We start from the raw sequence: 22,059 nt of genomic DNA, 5'->3' as shown, positions 1-22,059 counted from the left end.
CGTATGGAGGTTGGTGCTGGGACCAAGTGAGGGGGGGGTGGGGGGGTAGCTACACTGACCACTAGTATAGAAAAGGGGGGTGGGGCTGGTGTGTCTGGGGTGGAGGGAGTTGCAGAAGCCAGTGAAGGGAGAAGCTACCCTGAGGAGAGGTGAGAAAGGGTGGCTGTTTTTTTTTCCTTTTTTTCTCTTCTTCTTCTTTTTTTCCTCTGCTGGTTTTGTTTTGTCTAGAATTCCTCAAGCACAACTACAAAGATGTTGCAGGGCTTCCAAAAGCGCTTTTGTGAAGTCTCCAAAGGCGAGAAAATGACTGTTGGATAAACCAGCCCCCAAATCGCCACTTTCTCACTGTCGATGGGGAGCGTGACCTATGACCTCCAATATCAAAGTACAGGGTGACACCCCCATAGGCGCACATGCACACACACGCACGTGCGCATGCACGCACACACACACACACACACACACACACACCTCTGCAACTACACACCACCACCACCACCCTTATGCACTCCAACCCCCCCGCCCTCCACTCAGCTACAACCCCCCCCCTGAAACTCACGTCTTTTCTCTTTGGCCTCTCCCTCTCTTTCTCTGTCTCTCTTTCTTTCTCTCTTTCTGTCTCTCTCTCTCTCTCTTGGGCCGGTCCAATGGCTCAGGAGTCAAGAATTCAATTAGTTAAAAAAGGGGGGGGAGAGAGGCTGCAACAATGCGGGCGATAAGGGGGCAGAATGTGCGTTCCCACACGCTAAATACAGGGCGCTTTCCCTGAAGCCCACAGAGCTGGGGGACCCACACCGCAGGAGGTGAGAATAATCACAACTCCCTCTAAACCTGCTCATTACGCACACATACATACGCACACCCCTGCATTCTTCATTCTATGTACACAGTACCCAGTAAAATCTATAGTGTTAATTTAACCCAGAGAATGTACAAATGGAACCAAATTGACCTGTCGACTGTACAGACTGTACTGGTCTCTGGGTTAAATGATCATATTAGTGTGTAGAGGATTTTGCGTACGCACATGCATGCACATTGCAGGCTCGTCCATACACACATACCGTATTGCAGACAGACATTCCCTGTACGACAAATGCACCACCTTGCAGACATGCCTCGCTCCACCTCGGCTCGCACATGTGCGCGTGCACAAGTGCACGTAGAAGAGACCTCGGCTCAGACACATGCAGCACACACAACATGGATGCAGAGAGCATGAAAATGTATGGACATTCATTAACGCACACATGCACACACACACACACACACACACACACACACACACACACACACACACACACACACACACACACACACACACACACACACACACACACACACACACACAGACACAGACACACACACAGAGACAGACACACACACATTTTCAGTCATACACATGCACGCACACGACACGCACACTCGCCATGAAGACCTCTCATTACGTTCCAGCCTCATGCAGGTGTTCCCTTGGTCTCAGGTGTACCAGGAAAGATGTATCATGTATTTTGTTTTTACAAAAACCACAGCCCTAGAGCTCTGTAATACCAGGCCTGATACATGCACAAATATACCTAACTTTATTACTGTTAGCCCTCAAATAGAGCCTCATTGTTGAAGACCTCAGAGAGCTATTTTCTGTTTCTGTTGTAATTACTGAGAATACATATTGGCTGTTGAAACAACACATTTTCACTTAAAAAATGTTCACATCTTGGAAGTTTTTTGGTGAAGAATTCAATGTTTTGTAACATGAGGGAAAGAAGAGGGCATTTATAGAAACTATTTTCTTTGATGTTCATAAAGCAATAAATTAAGACAAGACTAGAAAACAAATTGGTCATTAACAGCAGCCAAATCATTTCCACTTTTCATATGGCATGTTGTGTGCATGTTTCTTTTTAAAAGTTTAAATAACTCAAGCATGTTTTAAATCCAGACCACCAGCAGATGCAAACAATGTTAGCAAAAGCTAACAGCGTGGGAGTGTGCGATACATATCGGTCGCGGTTATTCATAGAGCACATTGCCCTAATGAGCGTCATTCCCATCACAATGCCAGAGAGGGAGAGAGACGGGGAGAGAGAGAGTGAGAGAGAGAGAGAGAGAGAGAGAGAAAGAGAGGGAGACATACATACACAGACAAGTCTCTGATCAGTGAACCACTGCACCTAGTGAATCCCAATTTAAAACTTGTCTGTTGCACTCCAGGCCAACCCCCCCCCCACTCCACCCCACCCCACCTCCCAACTCAGCTATAGAAACATATCAGACTGATAGATAAGCCGTCTCACAACATTGGTGTAAAAGTGTTATACTAGTGTTATACCTTGTACAATAAATGTCCAATGCATTTACTTGATTTCTAGAGTGCCTGTTTGAATTCAGAAGATTATAATGCGACACTTCAAAATACCATTTTCCATACATCATAAAATGTAGATACGATAGGTTTAAATGACAGGGTTAGGGCTAGATTTACTATCACCTTGAATTGTACTTTCGGCCCAGAATACCACATACAGTAACTGGGATTCAACATTGACATGAAACGAGACACTTGACTCGGCTACTAATGGTGTCCTCACTTTGACTGTTCTAGCAGTATATGTTGTGACTGGGTTTGGCTATCCGTCCATGGCACGGATCTTTCCTCCGAGTTGGACCGTTGTGTTCTGTCCCAATGCATTCCAGGCGGCTGAGCAGAGCAGAGGGCCTGTGTGTGTGTGTGTGTGTGTGTGTGTGTGTGTGTGTGTGTGTGTGTGTGTGTGTGTGTGTGTGTGTGTGTGTGTGTGTGTGTGTGTGTGTGTGTGTGTGTGTGTGTGTGTGTGTGTGTGTCTGTGTGTGTGTGTGTGTGTGTGGAATGTCCCCAGTGCTGTCCTGGTGACCTCAGACAGAGGGGGCACACAAACAGAAGCCAAAAGGGCCAGAAGGGGGTGGGGAGGGGTGTGGATGAGGATGGGTGGACTGGATTTGTGAGGGCCAGGACTCTGTGTGTGTGTGTGTGTGTGTGTGTGTGTGTGTGTGTGTGTGTGTGTGTGTGTGTGTGTGTGTGTGTGTGTGTGTGTGTGTGTGTGTGTGTGTGTGTGTGTGTGTGTGTGTGTGTGTGTGCGGGTGCATGTGGGTGTCCATGCAGATCAGTAAGGAAGGGAAAACACCCAGAATGTGTGTACATATTATGTGTGTGTATGTGTGTGTCAGTGGGGGTCAGCCCCCCACCCCGACCCCCCCGACCGATATAAAAGCACCGTAGTCGGTCTGAGCTCAGACATATTTAGAAAGGAGATAAAAGCCTCTTTTTTACAAACTAGATACACGACAGACACAAAGCCCGGGGTCAAGCGCAACAAATTAACAACCTCTCTTTCGGACTGGAGGGAGGGAGAGAAAAGAGGGTTTGAAGGGGGAGAGGTGGGACTTAGGGGGGGGACTCAGAGTTTGGGGGGTATGGGGGGCTAACTAGGAGGGTGCATTGCTAAACTGCCCCTGCAGTCCAGAGCCAATGCCCTCTAACATTCCCAGAGCTTGGATATGGGGCTGCTCCCTGCCATTCATCTGTAATTGGCCCCAGGGCAGAGTCACAGATAAATAGTGACTTAGGTTTTTTGTGTTTGTGTGGTGCGTGTTTTCTATTATTCCCTCTTAATAGGCAGACTGGGAGAGTTGTATGGAATTCCTTAATTCCGCCTGAAGTCGAGGCCTGCCATTGACGTCTGTGCACAGACCATTGTGAAAGTCATTTGTTGCACACACACAAGCCCAAAGTCCCAAACTCTGGCAATGGAGAATTTGAAGATAAAACAATAAATAATAATAATAATTAGAATTATTGAGAATTTATAAAACAATGTGTGTGTTTATTATGTAAATCACACCTCCCTTAAATGAATTAGGCTGTTATGTTTGTACCACGTGGTATTGGACAGTTATGTCAAGTTTTGGCATTTGGCAAATGAAAAGCTATCTGCTGTAAATTGTGCTCGGCACATACAGTAGGAACCCCAACCAGGGCTCCAGACTAACATTTTCTACCGATGGCATTTGTGCCACTACGTTTTTCAGAAAGTTGCTGGGTTTATTCACATAATATTCTTTTCTCAGTTTCTTCCTTTTGTGCATACTGTATGTCATATTGTCCCAGATTTTTGACAGTTGATAAGACCCGTTTTATCAATGACATGCCGATTACATTTATACAACACATCAAAATAGGAATTTGTTTATGAAAAGTGAATGTAATTGCCCGTGTGCAGCCATATTATAATTATCATCATTATTATTATTGTTACTGTGACAAATCAGCCTAAACATTTTTTTTTTGGGGTATACTACATGACAAAATACCAATACATACAAGGACCATACAATCAAGTAATTTACGGTACATTGAAAACAGCCCGATTCAGAATAGATCCATCCGTCTTCATGGCCACAAAAAATTGCTGATACATGATCTAATTGCCAGGGGGCTGGGGTGTCATACAGTATATGTCAAAGATTTACCATGCATGTTGGAGGAATTATGGTAATGTGGAGTGCGGTAGGCATTGCATTCTGTTTTGTGGCGGAGAGATTTATTTGAGACACGTTGACCTATTATTGTGAGAGTTTAATAAAATACCATTATTGGAGTGAATACGGCAATACGCCTCACAGCACATCACAGCATGGAACTCAGTGAAATCAATGCCAGCATGGACGATCTTCAAGTGTCAAAAGAAAAAGTAACCTCTTGTATTTAGGAATATTATGGGTTTTATCCAGATGCCAAAGGTGACACTTTAAAACGATCGATTTAATGATGAGCATGGAAAATGATGCTTGCACCAAGCAGACCCACTTTTAAAAGGAAGCTTTGTGAATATTTTTTTGAATATATAAAGCTAGTCGTTAGGGGTGTGCCCCTAACGTTTTCGTGATGAAATGTATCGTTTTTGATTTTTTGATTTTTTTTTAAACTTATACTTAAATAATGCAAAAACAAAAGTATTTGTTTGCATTTGCTTCCCCCCCATATATTTTCATAAGCTTTTTTCCCCCCCATATATTTTCATAATAAAAAAGTGCCATATATCGTATCGTATCGATATCGTGAGTGAGTCCAATATAGTGTATCGTATCGTATCGTGAAATTAGTGTATTGGCACACCCCTGCTAGTCGTTGATTGATTTCATTGAGTTCTGTGCTGCGACGTAACTCCCCCTGTGAATGACGACTGATAGAGGCTTGTTTACTCCAATAATAGTCTTTTATTAAACTAAATAAATCTCTCCGTTCTCTGTAAGCCACATGTCCAACCCTCTGTCTCAACCAATACAACATGCAGGCACTTCCATAATTCCTCCAACACTTGTGCATGGTAAATCTTTACACTATACAGTACAACACCAACGCCACCTCCTCCTACTTCTGCTGCCCTCTGGCAATCAGATCTTGTATCAGCGATCTTTAGTGGCCACAAACCATGGATTACCCAAGCATATTTCACCAGCAAAAATTGTAATCAAATAATTACAATAATCTTCGGGGCGGTTCACTTTAGACAGTTGAAATTGTACTTGGGGACAGCTCTGGGACGGTGGTGCAAAACGTTAGTCTGGAGCCCTACATGAGAAGTATGACCCATGCACACACAGCATCGTACAAAACAAAGTTTTTTAAAAATTGTTATCTACAATGTAGTCTTGTGTAGCCATACGATCATAAATCTAAATTCATTGAATGGGCTTGAACGCCGGTGAAAACCAGTGGTAACAAGCCTGTGCCCACTGCTTTGAAAACTAATCCTGATATGATCCCATATGAAGGTCTTTGCATTGGTTCTGGTTGCATTGGTTCTGTGAAGCCGTTTTGTTATTTCTGTGTTGTTTTCACACAGTATTAGCCCATTCATTGAATTCAGATGTCACTAGACATATCAGTAGGCGGAGATCTTTGATCGCCTGGCTATGCAAGACTATCTACAATGTCCAGGAGCCAAATCCCCAAAAACGTCACTCTTGTGTACTAGTACATGAGATATGAACACACCCGGATTCAGGGCTATATTTAATTCTAATGGTGCGGGGGATTGTTTAACCATGGATTGTTTGACACAGCAACACTTATAAACATTACAATTTTATGGTGCAAAGTTACACAGCCAAATAATTGTAATTATTCAATTATAATTATATTCATCAATTTCACTCGCAGTCTAGAGCCCTGCCAACTGAATGAAATGTGTTCTTGTCGTTGCCACAGTGTTTATGAACCCTAGCGTCCCTACAGATCTATAAGCTTGTAGATCTGCTATTTCCGGCGAAAAGATTAGGTGTAGCGGAAAAAATAAGGGTGCCTACTATAGAGCGCCAGGGGAGATCCTGATCAACAATGTATATTGGGTTTAAGTTGTTTAGACAGTAGACACATCTCGATCCTGCATACCGTTTATTATCAAGGATCAGATCCTACCCGGTCCTACCCGAACCTCCTTCCTTTTGTGCCACCTCTCTTCATTTGCTTTCCTGCTGTCTGTTTTAATGAATGACAAAACAAAAAATAGAATGTGAGTGGACTTTCCACTGTCCTTTAAAAAACAACAAAAAACATTGAACCACAACCGGATATAGTTAGAGTTGGAGGTGACAGTAATGGGACAGTGAGCTAAAACCTCTGTCGCTTGTGTTTCTGGGTTTAAGAAGTCCAATAAAGACCTATAATCAGAAACTTTGAGCTGACTCTTGTTTTGATGTGAAATCCATTATTCCCATGTAAATGTGTCATTGGCAGAAACAAACGTATACTGTTAATTTGAGTTGAGCAGTGGTTAGTGGTTAGGGTTAGAACCCTAACGTCCCTATTCTGGGGGCGAACATTCAGCGAGATCATTCAGCAGATCTACAAGCTCACAAGGTGTTGCTTGTACAGCGGCTATTTTTGCCGATGGGGGGCTTGTTTTCCGAGGCAAAACAATAGGGGGCCAAGGAGAGATCCCTGGAGGTGAACAAAGTATATAGGATTTAAGTGGTCAAATGTCCTAGCGCTTACATAGATTTGTAATTTGTAATAATTTAACTTATTATGTTTGCATTATATAATTACTCTGGGCCACAAGTTTATCAGCTAAATTCCTAAAGCATGACATGTAAACATCTGAATTTGATACCCAAACTAGCGCAGGTTAGTCTAGTGCTAATAGGTTAGGCACAATGCAACGCAACAACATATAGTATTGTAAGTGCCATATATATTTTTTTCCCCTCGGTTCTTATGAATGGATGTTGAGGAATTAATGTGCTTTGTTGAGGACGCTGGCAGTGAAGCCTCCTGTCTTTGTGGTGTGTGAGTTCAGAGCTGAATGCGGGATGGGCTTGGAGTGGGACACAGGCAGGCATGTTGGCGGTGGTCTTGGGAAAGCGTGGTGCGTCCTGTGCGGTCAGCGTGTTGATTTGGAGCTAACAATGTTGGTACTGTTGGTCTAAACTCCCAGCAGGGGCTCTCGCACTCTGTGTGTGTGTGTGTGAGCGTGTGCATGTGTTATTCTGAGCGCACTTGGCCTGTGCCTTTGCTTGTATTAACAAGAGAATGTATTTGTGCATGATTGTGAGAGTTTTCTGTGTGAATGTGTGCACGTGTGCGTGCGTGGGATACAATAATTGCACTTATTTATACATGTTACATATGTTTAATACATTTGTTTCTGTTGCATGTGTTTTGTATCTGTGCTCATGTGTAGGTTTGCGTGTGTGTGTGTGTGTGTGTGTGTGTGTGTGTGTGTTGGTGTGTGCTCCCAGTGGGGGCTGAGTGAGTTTATGTGACCCTGCCACACAGGTCCTTAGATAATCCAAGCAGCTGATGAGGTTACCCAAACGCACCAACAGAGGCCCAGCATGCTGCTAATGATGAGGAGGAGTGAGGGAGGAGAGGAGAGAGGAGGCTAGGGGGGGGCAGGAGGATAGGTTGTGTGTGTGTCTATGCTTGTTTTGTAGTATTGTTGTGTTGCATTAAACATGTAGCATACTGTGTGTGAGTGTGTGTCTGTGTTCCTGTATTCCTCTGTTCGTGTGTGTGTGTGTGTGTGTGTGTGTGTGTGTGTGTGTGTGCGTGTGCGTGTGTGCATGTGCGTGTGCGTGTGTGTTTACGGAGGGCACTGCCCCACATTAGGCGAGAGAGAGGCTCTGACCTTGGCAGCTATAATATCAGTGAGAGCTCTGACCCCAGATCAGGGCTCTTCACAACACTCACAGAGGGGTGAGGGAGGGAGCAAGAGAGGAGAGGAGGGAGAAAGGGAAGGGAATTAATTTATTCATTTAATTCATTGTATGGTCCTGTCTTCCCCCAGCGCCTCCTCCTCACCTCCCGCCTGTCTCACCCTTTGCCTCCCTCCTGCCTCCTCACCTCCCCTCTGCCTCCCACCACCTCCCCTCTGCCAGGGCCCAGTGAGGAGTGAGTAATGTGAGTAATGGAGAGTAATAGGGTCCGGGCGAGCGAGTGTGACCGTAACCTCTATTGTATCCCGTGTCAGCACAGGGGTCAGGGGGTCGCCCGCCACGCATATTCGCCCGCGGGGGCCCGCTCCGACCCGATTGGGGCCCGTAAATGAGTTTACCCAACACTAATTACTGGGGGCCTGCCAACGGGCCTGACAGCTGCCTCTGTCCGCGCCTCGGCTTTTGGATGACATTGCCCCACCTTCCCACAACCCCCCACCCCCCCCCCCTACAGTACGCTCCACCCTGGCACTCACCCTCGTCATCATCCAACCCCAATGTCCCATCCTGACACCCCCCCATCACCAACCCTTGTCACCCCACTCCAACCCTAGTGCCCTCTCTTCATGTCAACCAGAGTCGTTCCACTTGTCACCCTCTCTCTTACCATGCTATCCTGTTGACCTTGTATTTTATCCCTAATGGGACCTGGTATTTGGTCCCTAATGGCACCTGGTATTTGGTCCCTAATGGGACCTGGTATTTAATCCCTAATGGGACCTGGTATTTAATCCCTAATAGACCCTTAACTCATTGCCTGCCATGGACGAGTTAACTCGTCGAATTCTGCTATGGCTCAGCCTGCCAAAGAGTTTGGATGTTTTTTTTGTTTTTTTTAGTTAACTTATTACTTAAAAATGCTGTATCTCGGCTTCTGTGTATTTTCTTTTTTACTATGTATTTTTGGCCGAGACATCCTATTTTCAAAGGCGTATACTGTATATATATTTTTGTCTCCGCCAGGCCGAAAGGCATGGCGAGAGAGTATGTTTTACCGTCCGTCCGTCCGTCCGTCCGTCCGTCCGTGTGTCATTCTGTCTTGTCTGTGTACAGCTAATCTCCGGCACCGTTGGCTTGCTCGCAGCGAAACTGTGCACACACACTCTCCCTGGATGCCACAGCAGAACCTCTGACCAAATTTTTCTCATGGGTCTTTTATAGCGCCACCAGGAGGCCGATTTGTGCAAAACACATTTTTGGACAGTACTCCTACAGATTTTGGCCAAAAATCCCACAAATCGGTACACAGTATCTCTATAGTCATTAAAAGAAACGTCTAATTTCAGATTTTTCATATTCCATCCTGATTGGCAAAAATTGGCTTCCAAAGTTTGCAGGAGTACTCCGTTTCAAACACAATGCCTCAAATCATGAACACAGCATGCAATTTATGTGATTTTTTTCACACACATTCCCATTAGGCCGAGGAAGAAATGCCATTTGAAAATGTTTAAATCAGCCTCATGGTGGCGCTATAACAGGCCAATTCGTGTTTTTACCTATAACCGTCCCGATCTGTGTAAAACTTTGCATGCACACTCTCTAGACGTCAAGGAAAAACCTTTGCCCTGCATTTTTCACATTTGCTTTTTATAGCGCCACCAGGAGGCCGACTTATGTAAAACACATTTTTTGATATTAAGCCTTCACATTCGATCCAAATTTCACGCAAATCGGTACACATGATCTCTATAGTCAGGTGATCAAGACTTATCTGTTTGATTTTTCATATTCCATCCTGATTGGCTAAGATTGACATCTAAAGTTTGCAGGAGTGGCCCGTTTTGAACAAAATGCCGCAAATCATGAACGCAGCCTCCGATTGCGGTGAAACTTTGAACGCACATTTGCACTACGTTGAGGAACAAATGCCACCCTTTTTACATTGGCCTGTTATAGCGCCACCAGCAGGTCAAATTTAGCAAAACACATTTTTAGAACAAAATGCCTCAAATCATGAATGCAGTGTCCGATTGCCGTGCACGGCCTAGGAAGAAATGCCACCCTTTTCCCATTGGCCTATTATAGCGCCACCAGGAGGCCAAAATAACCTACCTGACCTGGCGGAGACTTGTGCTCCGAGGAGCACTTTTTCTAGTTTAATTTTGGGCTTTTATGCCTTTATTGATACGACAGTAGACTGACAGGAAACAGGGTGAGAGATGGGAAGTGACACGCAGCAAAGGTTGTCGGGATCGGGACTCGAACCCGTGACACGCTGTCAGGCTGGCATTGCAGCCTAGGGTGCTGGACCGCCGCCCTGCGCCCCAGGCTGGACCACCATAACTCTGAGAGTGTATTGTACACTCTCAGAGTTAGGGACCTGTTAGGGTCCATTTGGAACCCCCTATAATCGTTAAATAGGACCGTTAAGGAATCGGACCGTTAAGAGAGAATCGTTAAGGAACCGGAATCATACAAATCCTAAAGGATCCCAACCCTAGAACCTGTGCACCCCCAGATGTCCTGACTCTCCAAAATATAGTTTGGTAAGCCTGTCCGAACCCTAATGGAAGTATGTATTGCGCTTTAGGTGTCCACCCTTACGGGTCTATTTGATCACACAGTGTTAAATTAACTGAGGATTTACACTCCCCTCTAGCCATAGCTTCTGCATGCTCGCTGGCTGCCACACTGACGAATCCTGGAGATTGTTTCCCAAAAGGGGAAATTCGTGCTGTCACAACCAGTGCAAAACATACAGTTTAAAATAGAGAGAGTCAAGCAAACAAGAAACAAAAACTAAAGAAGTAACAGAGTGGACAGCCACCGTCACATTGTTCAGTAATGAACAGTTCCACTGTTGGACAGCTTCCTCAATGAAATACCTTATGGAAGGTATTTCATCCTAAAATGCTCAGTATTATACCTTCGTAGTAAAAAAAACAAGTTCTCCTCAGGCTATTGACGGACACAGAATGTAAACCACTCTGCTGCTTGTTTACATGCATTCATATATGTGGGCCAACAGATAATACACCCCCACCCATACATGTATTTATTACACACACATAAAAGTACTGCACTAGACCATGCAGTCATCATCGTTGACTAAGAAATCAGGGTCCCTGCTGTGATATGTTGCGACTAATCTAACAACCAGAATCACGTTTTTTTACATAACGAATTGACACTTAAAAAAATCGAATACATTTTTTTATTCAGCTAAATCAATTAGTCTGATAACCACTTAAGCCCTATTTTATACTTTGTCATACACTGGTGTCATGCAAAAATAGTGACAATAACTGATCTAACTTCTAGAACTTTAGCTATTTTTGCTATTATATTTAAAAAGAATAAAAAATAACCAGTAACAGTAATTAACTAGAAAAAGTTGCTCCTCGGAGCACAGGTCTCTGCCAGGCCAGTAGTAGAAGTCAATCTTAGCCAATCAGGATTAAATATGAAAAATCAGATAGGTCCGTCTTGATGACATGACTATAGATATAATGTGTTCCGATTTGCGTGATGTTTGGACAAAATCTGAAGGAGTAATAGCACTTTCTTTTTGTGCAAAACCGCCCTCGTGGTGGCGCTATAACAGGCCAATGTGAAGTTTCACTGCAATCTAGGGCTGGTAAACGAATATTCGATATTCAAATATTATTCGAATATTGGGAAAATATGTATATTTGAATATGAAAATGAATATTCGAATAAAAAAAAGAATCCTCGGCCTAGTGGGAATGTGCGTGCAAAGTTTCACACCATTTGGACGCTGTGTTCATGATTTGAGGCATTTTGTTCAAAACGGACCACTCCTGCAAAGTTTGGAAGCTAATCTTCGGACAGATCCATCTTGATCAAATGACTATAGAGATACTGTGTACCGATTTGTGTGACAAAATCTGTAGGATTAATATAAAGAAAATTGTTGTGTGTGTGTGTGTGTGTGTGTGTGTGTGTGTGTGTGGGCACAGTTTCACGTCGATTGGGCCAACGGTGCCGGAGATTAGCTGTACACAGACGGACACACACATGGACGCACGCACGCACACACACGGACGGACGGACAGAGGCAAAATCGTAGTCTCGGCCACGCCTTCGGCCTGGCAGAGACAATTATACCGTTCAAACTTTATTTATACTTAACTAAAGGTCCGGGCTGCTACAGGGCCCTCAAATTTAGAGTTGGGGCCGCTATGGGGCCCTCACACCTACGTCGCACTGTTGATCCAACCACTATGTCTGAGTCCGAGTCAGAGTACCAGTTGTACTCGTCTTGTCTGTGTCCCTTTTGTGCCCATATGTCTGATTCTGTCTGTCTACCTGTGTCCCTTTTATGCCCATATATGGAGATCTCTGTAACTGTCAGTCCATGTCCCTTTTAAACCCAAATAAGGAGATCTCTGATGTCATCAGTATATGCCCATATATTGGAATGCCCATATATGGGCATATCGGTTGGATCGGCGGTTCTGACCAACTGGATATCCGAACTATACTCGACGGCGGGCACCACACTCCCTCGAATCCTTGCCGCTGCACGCGCCAAGTTTGAAATCGGTTGGTCCCATATATACACCTACCCATATATGGGCATAGCGTTCGGATCTGTGGCTTTGTACAACCGGATCTCTGTAGTTGTCAGTCCTTGTCCCTTTTATGCCCAATATATGGAAATCGCTGATGTCATCACTATATGCCCATATATGGGCATGCCCCCTTTTGTGCCCATATATGGAGCTGACTGATTTGTTTGTACCTGATGACATGACGACACGTTGAGTTTAGACACTCCATATTTGGGCGTGTCTGGCCGTGGTTTGTTTATGATTATGTTGGCATAGTGAAGTGGCCGTGGTTTGTTTATGGTTATGTCAGAGTGACGTGGCCATGGTCTGCCTGCCGGCCATCCGGCCTGCCTTCCCTAGCCAATGTTAATATAGGATAACACATAGCCGGTGCAACCCAATGTGCTTCACAGAATAAAAGAAGTAAAACATAAAAATCTATTAAAAAAGGACAATCAATATTTATTTATTTTTTACATTAACTAAGGTTTAAAGATAACTGTCTCAGTGTTAATGTATCCTTTTGTAACTGTAAATTTGACTGTGTAGGTGCTTTATCTGGTCTTTTAGAACTGATCATCTACAGGGATCTTTACTTTGCTTTACCTTTGTATTTATCTTTCCATGTATTGCATGTTTTGGATAAGTATTAGATGTGGGACGAGAGACAAGCCAAGAGCAAGAGAAAGCCCAGTGGTACTCTTTTTTTTTAGCGTTCCTCTCTTCCTCAACGTCCACGTCCATGCTTCTCCATCAGGCTGACGGCATGCGTCAGTTGCCTTCTCTCTCTTGAGTGAAAGGTGGGTCCTCCCCCCCGTCCGTCAACCCAGCAGGGAGGCCTAAGCTCCAGAGATATGGGCCCGGCCCAACTGATGGCCCCCTGCTGGTCCGCTCCCCTGGTCACCGCCCCACCCTCTACACAGGACCCTCAAACTCCCCTCACCCCTCTCTCCCGCACAGCTCCTCCCCTCTCCTTTCACCTCCTAGCCCTCGCCTCCCCATGCATCACATTCACCAGTGCATACCTTGGCGGCTAATTCCAACCTGTCACTCCAGTCAAAGGATCACAAGTGTTTAAGTTTTTCTCTCCTTTTCTTCTTGTGGGAAACAATTGGTTGTGTGTCAGACCAGGGAGTGAGTGTGTGTGTGTGTGTGTGTGTGTGTGTGTGTGTGTGTGTGTGTGTGTGTGTGTGTGTGTGTGTGTGTGTGTGTGTGTGTGTGTGTGTGTGTGTGTGTGTGTGTGTGTGTGTGTGTGTGTGTGTGTGTGTGTGTGTGTGTTTGTAGGGTGATGCTAACACAATGGGGACGAGAAAGCAGACTGCAGTACTGGTGGGCTTGGGAACGACTGCTTGTTTCCATATCCAATTTCTGTCATATGGAGTTTATACTCTTTTGGCGGTAAATCTTCCCTGTTACAGAATACTTACTGTTTATCATTTCTCTCTCTCTCTCTGTGTGTGTGTGTGTGTGTGTGTGTGTGTGTGTGTGTGTGGGCATACAGCTCGTTTGTAACAGGAACCGCATGCTGCGAAAACTTCTCCCCTCTTCGCATCTGGGATGTGGAACGGTAAGTGAATAACGGCACACTGACACGACAGCTAATGTTCACGTCCCTCAACACTCATATTCAGAGTGCAAGGTCAGAGTAAGCGCCATGAACCTTAGTCAGCCGATGATAGGATGTTGGAGAGACAGGAAAGAGAGAGTGCGGAGATGTCGTCTTTTACCCTTATTAGTAGTTGCGGGTAAACTTTTACCCTTTCACAGTTAAATGAACATTTGCTGATACATACTTTGTTGACTGGGGTCCCTCAGGGATCTATACTCTATACACAGGGACCCTGTCCTTTTTTGCCCTACATCAAATCTCTTCACCGAAAATAGACGATCTACAAGTTCATGACGCATTATGAGTCTATTTTCACTGAAGGTTTGCCTGTTATGACTTGCCCAGAATAGGGATGCTAGGGTTCATGTCGTTAAATCGTGGAACATCTTGACTGGAGCACCTGTGTTCATAGCCTTGCTCCAGAAGACACACCTGGCAGATGCTGTTGGTAGAAGGGCTTTTTCCCACTCGTTTAGATATACCATCCAGTCCTGTCTCCAGTCACTTAGACATATCTAACACACAGACACACACACACACACACACACACACACACACACACACACACACACACACACACACACACACACACAAGTTCACTGCACTCCGACAAACTGTATAGAGTTACACATAGTAACTCGCAAAGCACCAAACCTCACAGGGTGTCTTCAGAAAGCCCCGCCTGTGGCTGTCTGTCAGACCAATCAGACACACAGCATCGGTGAATGTAGAGACAAGTCCTAATAACACAGTGGTTGTTGGTTCATCAGCGGCTCTTTGAACATTCCTCTGTGTGTATACAGTCCTCAGTGTTAATTTAACCACATTAAATCTAGCTTCCCTTAGTTTTCTGGACATCTCATAATAGGCCAACATTCGGAAAATATGGCAAGTCCACTCCTTGTGAGATTATACACACACAACTGTGTTCTTGGGCATGTACTCAACACCATGTTTGTGCATGCATGTGGTATCTGCTTCTTCTGTGCTTGTGCTTGGTTGTGTCTGCGTATGCATGTGTGTATGCATGCATTTATGTAATATGTAATACTTAAGCTTGCATGCACGTGTGTATATGTACCATATGTATGAGGTATATTTGTCTTTGTGTGAATTGTGCATAGTTTGCAAACACATGCTATGCGTATGTGCACATGAACAGGTGTACATGCATTTAAACCAGCCAGTGTTAAGTGCTGGTAGACATTCACAAAGTTAGGGGGCCTCCCTGAGAATTCCTGTCTCTGAAAACCAGGGCTTAAACCTGATACATGCCTGACAGGACGGCTGTAATTCCCAGCTTTACCTGGGCCAATTACAACACCCTGACACAACGCAGGGCTGGACACAAAACAGCTTCCTGCTCCCAAATGACATGGAAATTTGAACCAGGTAGGATAGAGACAGAGAGAAAGATAGGGAGGGAGAGAGAGAACGATAGAGAGAGAAATAAAGGCAGAGGCAGGGTGGGAGAGACGGGGAGAGAGAAAGGGAGAGTGGAAGTGGAAACAGGTAGGCTGAGAGAACAGGACACGAGGGGGGGCGAGGAAAATTGACATGGTTACAAGACGTTGACGTGTTAAGACCTAGATAATGTGTCCTCAATGTCCCCGTCCCGTCCCCCGGTGTTGTATTTTCAACAGAGAAACATGGTTCTGAGACAGATATTTGAAGCATCCAACGGCTCTCATCCCAAAGCTAAACTGTATGGAAACCTCTTAACTTCAGAAGTACGTTAACTCTGTCGTGAATCAGTTGCTTGACTTACTTGTTCTAATGCTGAGCATCCTACTGTATGTAGTTTTCAGGACTGTCCTTGCATAAGCATGCACGCAGGCACATGCACACACAGACACTCCCCATTGTGTGTTTCCATCTGATAATCAGCTGAGAGGTACATACCAGGTAGGGAGTGGGCAGTCGTACAGATAGGTGGCTGTGGTAGATGGGGGTGCACTGTTTGACATTGTTTTCACTTGTGGTCTCTACCGTAAGTGTGTGTTACTTGGCCTATGCTTGCATGAGCGTGCACACACACACACACACACACACACACACACACACACACACACACACACACACACACACACACACACACACACACACACACATACAAATCCAACCAGACCATGCATGCAAAACAAGCCATCCTCTTTCCCTGATAATCCCTTTGCGCACAACACATGTTCCTATCCAGGCGTGCCACCATCATCAGCTACACCCCCCCCCCCACACACACACACACACACACACACACACTTCATACCCTATGCTGGCTACCAGCATCGACCTCAGCCCTCGTGCATTAGCAGAGAAACCGCACCTTGCTTTGATTCAGGGAATCACACGAGCCAAAACATCATAAACACAGACACAGTTACACCTGCAGCCTCCAAACAACAGCCAGCGAAAACAGCTGCTGCCGCAGCCGTACGCCAGCAGGATCAGAGAGGAGAGAACGACCACAAAAATCTTCCAGGAATGATTTGTCACATCCACGTTGTTGGCAGAAAATAGAGGCGGACGTTTTTTGGAGATGTTTACGGGACAAAGCACGGGGTGGGTTGTTTTTTATTTTTATGGAGAGAGGAATAGAGGACAGAGGGAGATGGAGAGAGAGGGGGAGGGATGGGAGAGGTAGAGAGCTGTAGCCAAACAGGTTTTTACCCAGTTACACAAGTGCAGATGATGTACAATTGTAAACGACACAGCAAAATAAAAAGGTCAGGGGAAGAGGGCAGTTATGTTAAGTTTATTCAGCTTCCAGCATGATCACAGATGTTTAAAAAGACAGGTGCCATTAAAAACACATGTTATCACAGCCATCCCTCCAGAACTCTTTCGTTCAGTCTAAATCTACTTGTATGCATACATAGCATCGTCTACACTGTTATTTTTCTGTTTTCTACCTACTTCAGTCATTGCTTTGCCTATCCCCCTCATGTGTACTGCGGTCCCTGTCACTGCCAACCACCACTGTTGTTCTGGGCTTTAGACAAGCAGTCGGCAGTGAGGAGTTCCAGTGGGAGAGCATAATGCGCGCTGTGGTTCTTCCCCAGGTGCTGAACCAGTAGGAGTCGCTGGTACACAATCCCCTGCCAGGTTTCCACCCTTGAACACTGCCACTCGTGTTTAATAGAACGCCCAACCAAGCCAGAGGCATCTTTAAAGGGAAGCAGACCCAGGCCTCTGTGGTGTGTTTTATATGTTCTTGGATTTGGTGACCATCGGTTAAAGTTGCAATCTCTTCATGGTTGCTGTCGCCCTCTCCCAACAGAGAGATAATTGCAACGATGTCCGAAACGCAATAAAGATGGCGGCAGCACATCTAGTGTCAAACCCAGTGGTTTGACCTTTTCAACCGGTAGGTGGTCCTACCTCACCCCAGTTTTGATATTTCTCGTAGGAAGAATAGGAAGACCACCTCCAACCACTGCAGGTTGTGCAAGTTATATTGTATTAACATATTGTACTGTAACGTGATGTCCTGTGGGCCCTTGTTGCTGTTGACTACTGGGTGGTTCATTAGGGAGGGTGTAGACGAGCATGTGTCCCTTCAAATACGCGTGATGTCGCCTCGCCAGCTGCTTCTTTTCACCTGACGGTGATGAGTTTCCCCAGGAGGGCATGACACATGTGGAAGGACACACATTCCCTCGTAATTCAGCTTCCCACTGAACAAGCGTCCTGACCAACCTAGTAGTAGTTGCTAGTGCAGTGACAGAGATCGGCCTCCCTCCCGCTAACACGTCCAATTGTGCTCATTGTAGCGCTCAGTCAAGCTGGAGGCACTGCCAAGGATTCAAACCCCTAGTCATGCTCTACCATGCCGGTGAGTTAAAATAACATTGTATTCATTAAGAAAAGGTCCAGATTGTAGTTTTAACCAAGAACCATCTGATTGACAGAAGAAAATCCCAATAGTTCAACAATCGATTCAACAATCATGGTTCATTAATCTAGCAGCAATGAATCTGATTGAAAGAAGAAGCTGTGGGCCTTTCTTTTTATGACTGACAGAAAGATCACTGTCTGTTTGTTGACCCCTCTTTTAAGTGTTGCAAGTCAAAACACTTCCACATTTTACTCTGGGGTTCCTCCTGGTTTGGGGTTGCACGGTGGAAGTGGTGGTGGGGGCTGGGGGCAGCCCAGGCATCCATTCAGCCATTCACTTGTAGCTTTGATTTTAATTTCATTTAACACATTTCTTTTTCTTTCTCCTCCTCCACCGTCGCAATTAATTCTGTGTCTTTTTCATCTTCGGGGCCACAAAGAGCCTTCTGATCAGTCGTACAGAGTAGGGGTGGGTGGTGTGTGTGTGAGTGTGGGAGGGGGGGTCCCCACACAAGTGGCGCCTTCGGCATAGCAGTGCCCCGACTTCTTCTTCACGCTCGCCTTCGCCCATGGCTAAACAGGGCGGGGGGGCATCAAAGAAAGTAAACCCTGAGCGTTGCTCCTGACTCCCAAGACCCCCCCCCCCACCCCCACCCACCATTCCATTAAAAAAAGGACCCTCCTTTTAAACATCCAATGGACAGAGGGTTGAATTCCTTGCATTTCTGACACTGAAAAGAACAGGGGTTAAATGTGTGCATTGGGGAGGTCGCTCTGTAATACAAATTGTGGCGGTATTGTTTTTGGTGCGAACCCTTGTGAAACCTTTTGCGAAAGTGTGTGCGTGCATGTGTGTCTGATGTTTTGAGGGTAGTCATTGTTGGCCGTCGGTCCCTTTCCACTGACATCGCCATCACTGAAGGCACCCTCAGCCCTCCTCCTCTCCCCATCCAAAGCCACCCACTGCTCCTACAGTGAACCTCGGTGGAGCCCACGGCCTGCAGAGTTGCATGGCTCTCCTCTGTCTGCTGTTTGTTTTAGGGCCTGAAAACCCCAGTGGGACTCCTTTTCTCTACCTGTCTGCAAGCTTTTGACAGCAGGGCGTAGCGCGTCCCCAGGCTGCTGTTTAGTGCACAGACTTACTCACACAACAGCCACCAACTCCTTTCTATTTAACAAAAACGAAATACACACACACCGCTTTTTCTTAAGCTGTCCCCACATTGAGAGAGAATGCCCTTAGCTTCTTGTCTTTTTTTTGTTGTTAAAGTCTGCCAATTCATTAATTGCTCCTCACTGTGTGTGTGTGTGTGTGTGTGTTAGTGTTTAACACCGGGATTCCCGGGATGCGGGAATCCCGGGAATTCGGGTTTTTTTACCATCCCGGGAATTCACTTCGGTTCCCGGGCTTCCCGTTTTTTTTTTTTTCTTGTTAGAGATGAATACTAATTAGTAGAAAGCCCTATCTACAGCGTGGAGGAATTACTATTATAATTAGGAAAGTTACTTGCCGCGTTGCCGACCAGGGCAGGGTCCCATCGTCCCGTTGTGAACCAATATGGGACGCACTGAATGAATGTAACAGTAATGAACAAAATAAAACACAAGTGGCCGTGATGCCCCATGCCTGCCCTGCACAGTGCGCACGCTGATTTCACTGTTTCCTCTGCTGTCAATATGGTATAGACACCAGTTGACTAGTTCAGATTCAACATCATCAAGTGAAACGCTGCATAAACAGTAGCCTAGGTAGGTTTGATCGAGCCTATTTTCCAGCTTAGAATGCGCACAAGCCAAGCAATGCTTTTGATAGAGAGAGAGGACAGACCGGAGAGCTGAAGAGAGAGAGAGCGAGAGAGAGAGCGAGAGAGAGAGAGAGAGAGAGAGGGGGAGAGGGGGGGAGAGAGAGAGAGAGAGAGAGAGTATTAGACCGATGTGGTCCGATTTTTTTATCATCATTAATGTAGCCTACCCTACTTGCATTTTAGAACGCATTTTAGAACGTTCAAACTACCATTTTACTAGAACTACCCAGTAGAACAAGTGAACTGCACAACAGCTGTCTGTCTCATTGATTGTCAGTGCTGGCAGCGCATGCATGTGCACATCAAAATCACACTACAAAACCCCACATTTGATAAACAACAAAATATAGATAACATACAGCCAACATCTCAAAATGGAGTCTTATAATATCCAGCAAGTAGCCTAATATAAATTAATAACTGCAAACAAATGACAAGTTTAGGCTATCAAATCAATATCCTACAAAAGTAGAGAAAAGCTGTGACCTCACCGGCGCTCTGATGGACAATAAATACATATTCCTTTTGCAAATTCTCTTGTCAATAATGATACAAATGGAACGTTTATTTCAGCAGCTAGAGTTTGACATTGTTTGAGTGCGTTTTGAGCGCAGCTCCTCGTTAAGTTAATTGTCTTCACCCGCTGCGCAACAGGGCAGATCTCCGCAGGCTATTATATTTATATATTATATTTATATGATTTTAAAAAATCAAATTAAGTCATTATTAGTGCAAGTTCATAGGTGGACACAATAGGGACTTTTGGGCACCTCGTGTAAAATTGTCTATTTAAGTATCTACATATAAATGCATTTATTGGGCACTTTTTTTTTTTTTTTACCCTTTAACGGGAATTCCCGGGAAGCCCGGGAAAAGGTCTGAAAATTCCCGGGAATTAAAATTAGCTATTTCCCGGAAAATGTTAAACCCTAGTGTGTGTGTGTGTGTGTGTGTGTGTGTGTGTGTGTGTGTGTGTGTGTGTGTGTGTGTGTGTGTGTGTGTGTGTGTGTGTGTGTGTGTGTGTGTGTGTGTGTGTGTGTGTGTGTGTGTGTGTGTGTGTGTGTGTGTGTGTGTGTGTTTGTGTGTGTGTGTGTGTGTGTGTGTGGCCCCCAGAGCCACCCTGACTCCTGTAGTGAGACCAGACAAGCTTAACTCGGGACTTACACCCTGTGTCACACAGCCGGCAGTCCCTTCATAACAATCGTTAAGTCCCCGCTTTCCCCCAGGCCGCCAGTCTGCCTACCCCAAAACATAGCTGCCTAACCTGCTGGAGTCCACGTCAGCTCAGAAACTATAGCTCATTCTCAAGCGGCAAGTACATGTAACGTCTTAAGTTTGAGACATTTTACTCGTGGTTGCTAAGGCTTCTGCACAGTTCTTGAGAACTAGTTTGTGCGGCATGTCGGACAGCCTAGTCGTTCATACATCTGAATTGCTAGACTTGAAGGTGGGACCAGAAGCTGTGCATCATAGAGAGGGGTGGCATTAGAGACAGCCAAACATAATTTACCTCGTCATCGCCTGCCATATACCTGTCAACCTAGAAAATACTTTTACGTCCAGAACTTGAAAAAAAGATGAGAAGTAATGGTAGTAAAATGTAAGTGCTAGATAGATTACCGCCCTCTCTGAGGCTAAGGGTACAGTACATGGGAACAAGTAGAGGAGCAAAAAGGGAATAAGACTAAAAGAGATATTATTCAGACAGGGATATGGATATCAGGTAGTAGTTTTTAATCAAGAAGGCTGCAGACCAGCATTGTTGCCCGCTATGTGAGAAATTAAGAGTTGATGTACCCACTGCAAAATTATCCTTTTATTGAGAGATTTTATTCTATAAAGTGACACTTATGTCTCTGATGTCTGCATATTTTTTGCATAACGTTATAGGAGTGTAACCTCTTTTGTGATTCCCAGGTCTAGAAGTTGGTATTCATTTATGTCTTTTTGTAAATAGTCGCCTAATATCAGAGATACCTTCTTACTTATTGCTTCCATTCAAGCTTCAGCAATCTTAGTCCAACTTGCTACAGTTTGA

At 45.0% G+C, this 22,059-nt stretch overlaps 1 protein-coding gene across 1 annotated transcript in view; it reads left to right on the top strand.

Annotated features, from left to right (window-relative positions):
* The window catches only part of fbxw4 (F-box and WD repeat domain containing 4), a 75,606-nt gene that overhangs the window by 15,278 nt on the left and 38,269 nt on the right, over nucleotides 1–22,059 (top strand). Inside the window, exon 6 of the mRNA XM_084076693.1 lies at nucleotides 14,275–14,340. Within this exon, the coding sequence (XP_083932819.1) occupies nucleotides 14,275–14,340 (66 nt within the window). The remainder of the gene's footprint in view (nucleotides 1–14,274; nucleotides 14,341–22,059) is intronic.

This window comes from Gymnoscopelus microlampas, assembly GCF_963454915.1.
Source record: "Gymnoscopelus microlampas genome assembly, chromosome: 13".
Taxonomy (NCBI): Eukaryota; Metazoa; Chordata; class Actinopteri; order Myctophiformes; family Myctophidae; genus Gymnoscopelus; species Gymnoscopelus microlampas.
The sequence above is the reverse complement of the archived record's forward strand: the minus strand, read 5'-3'. Positions and strand labels throughout refer to the sequence as shown.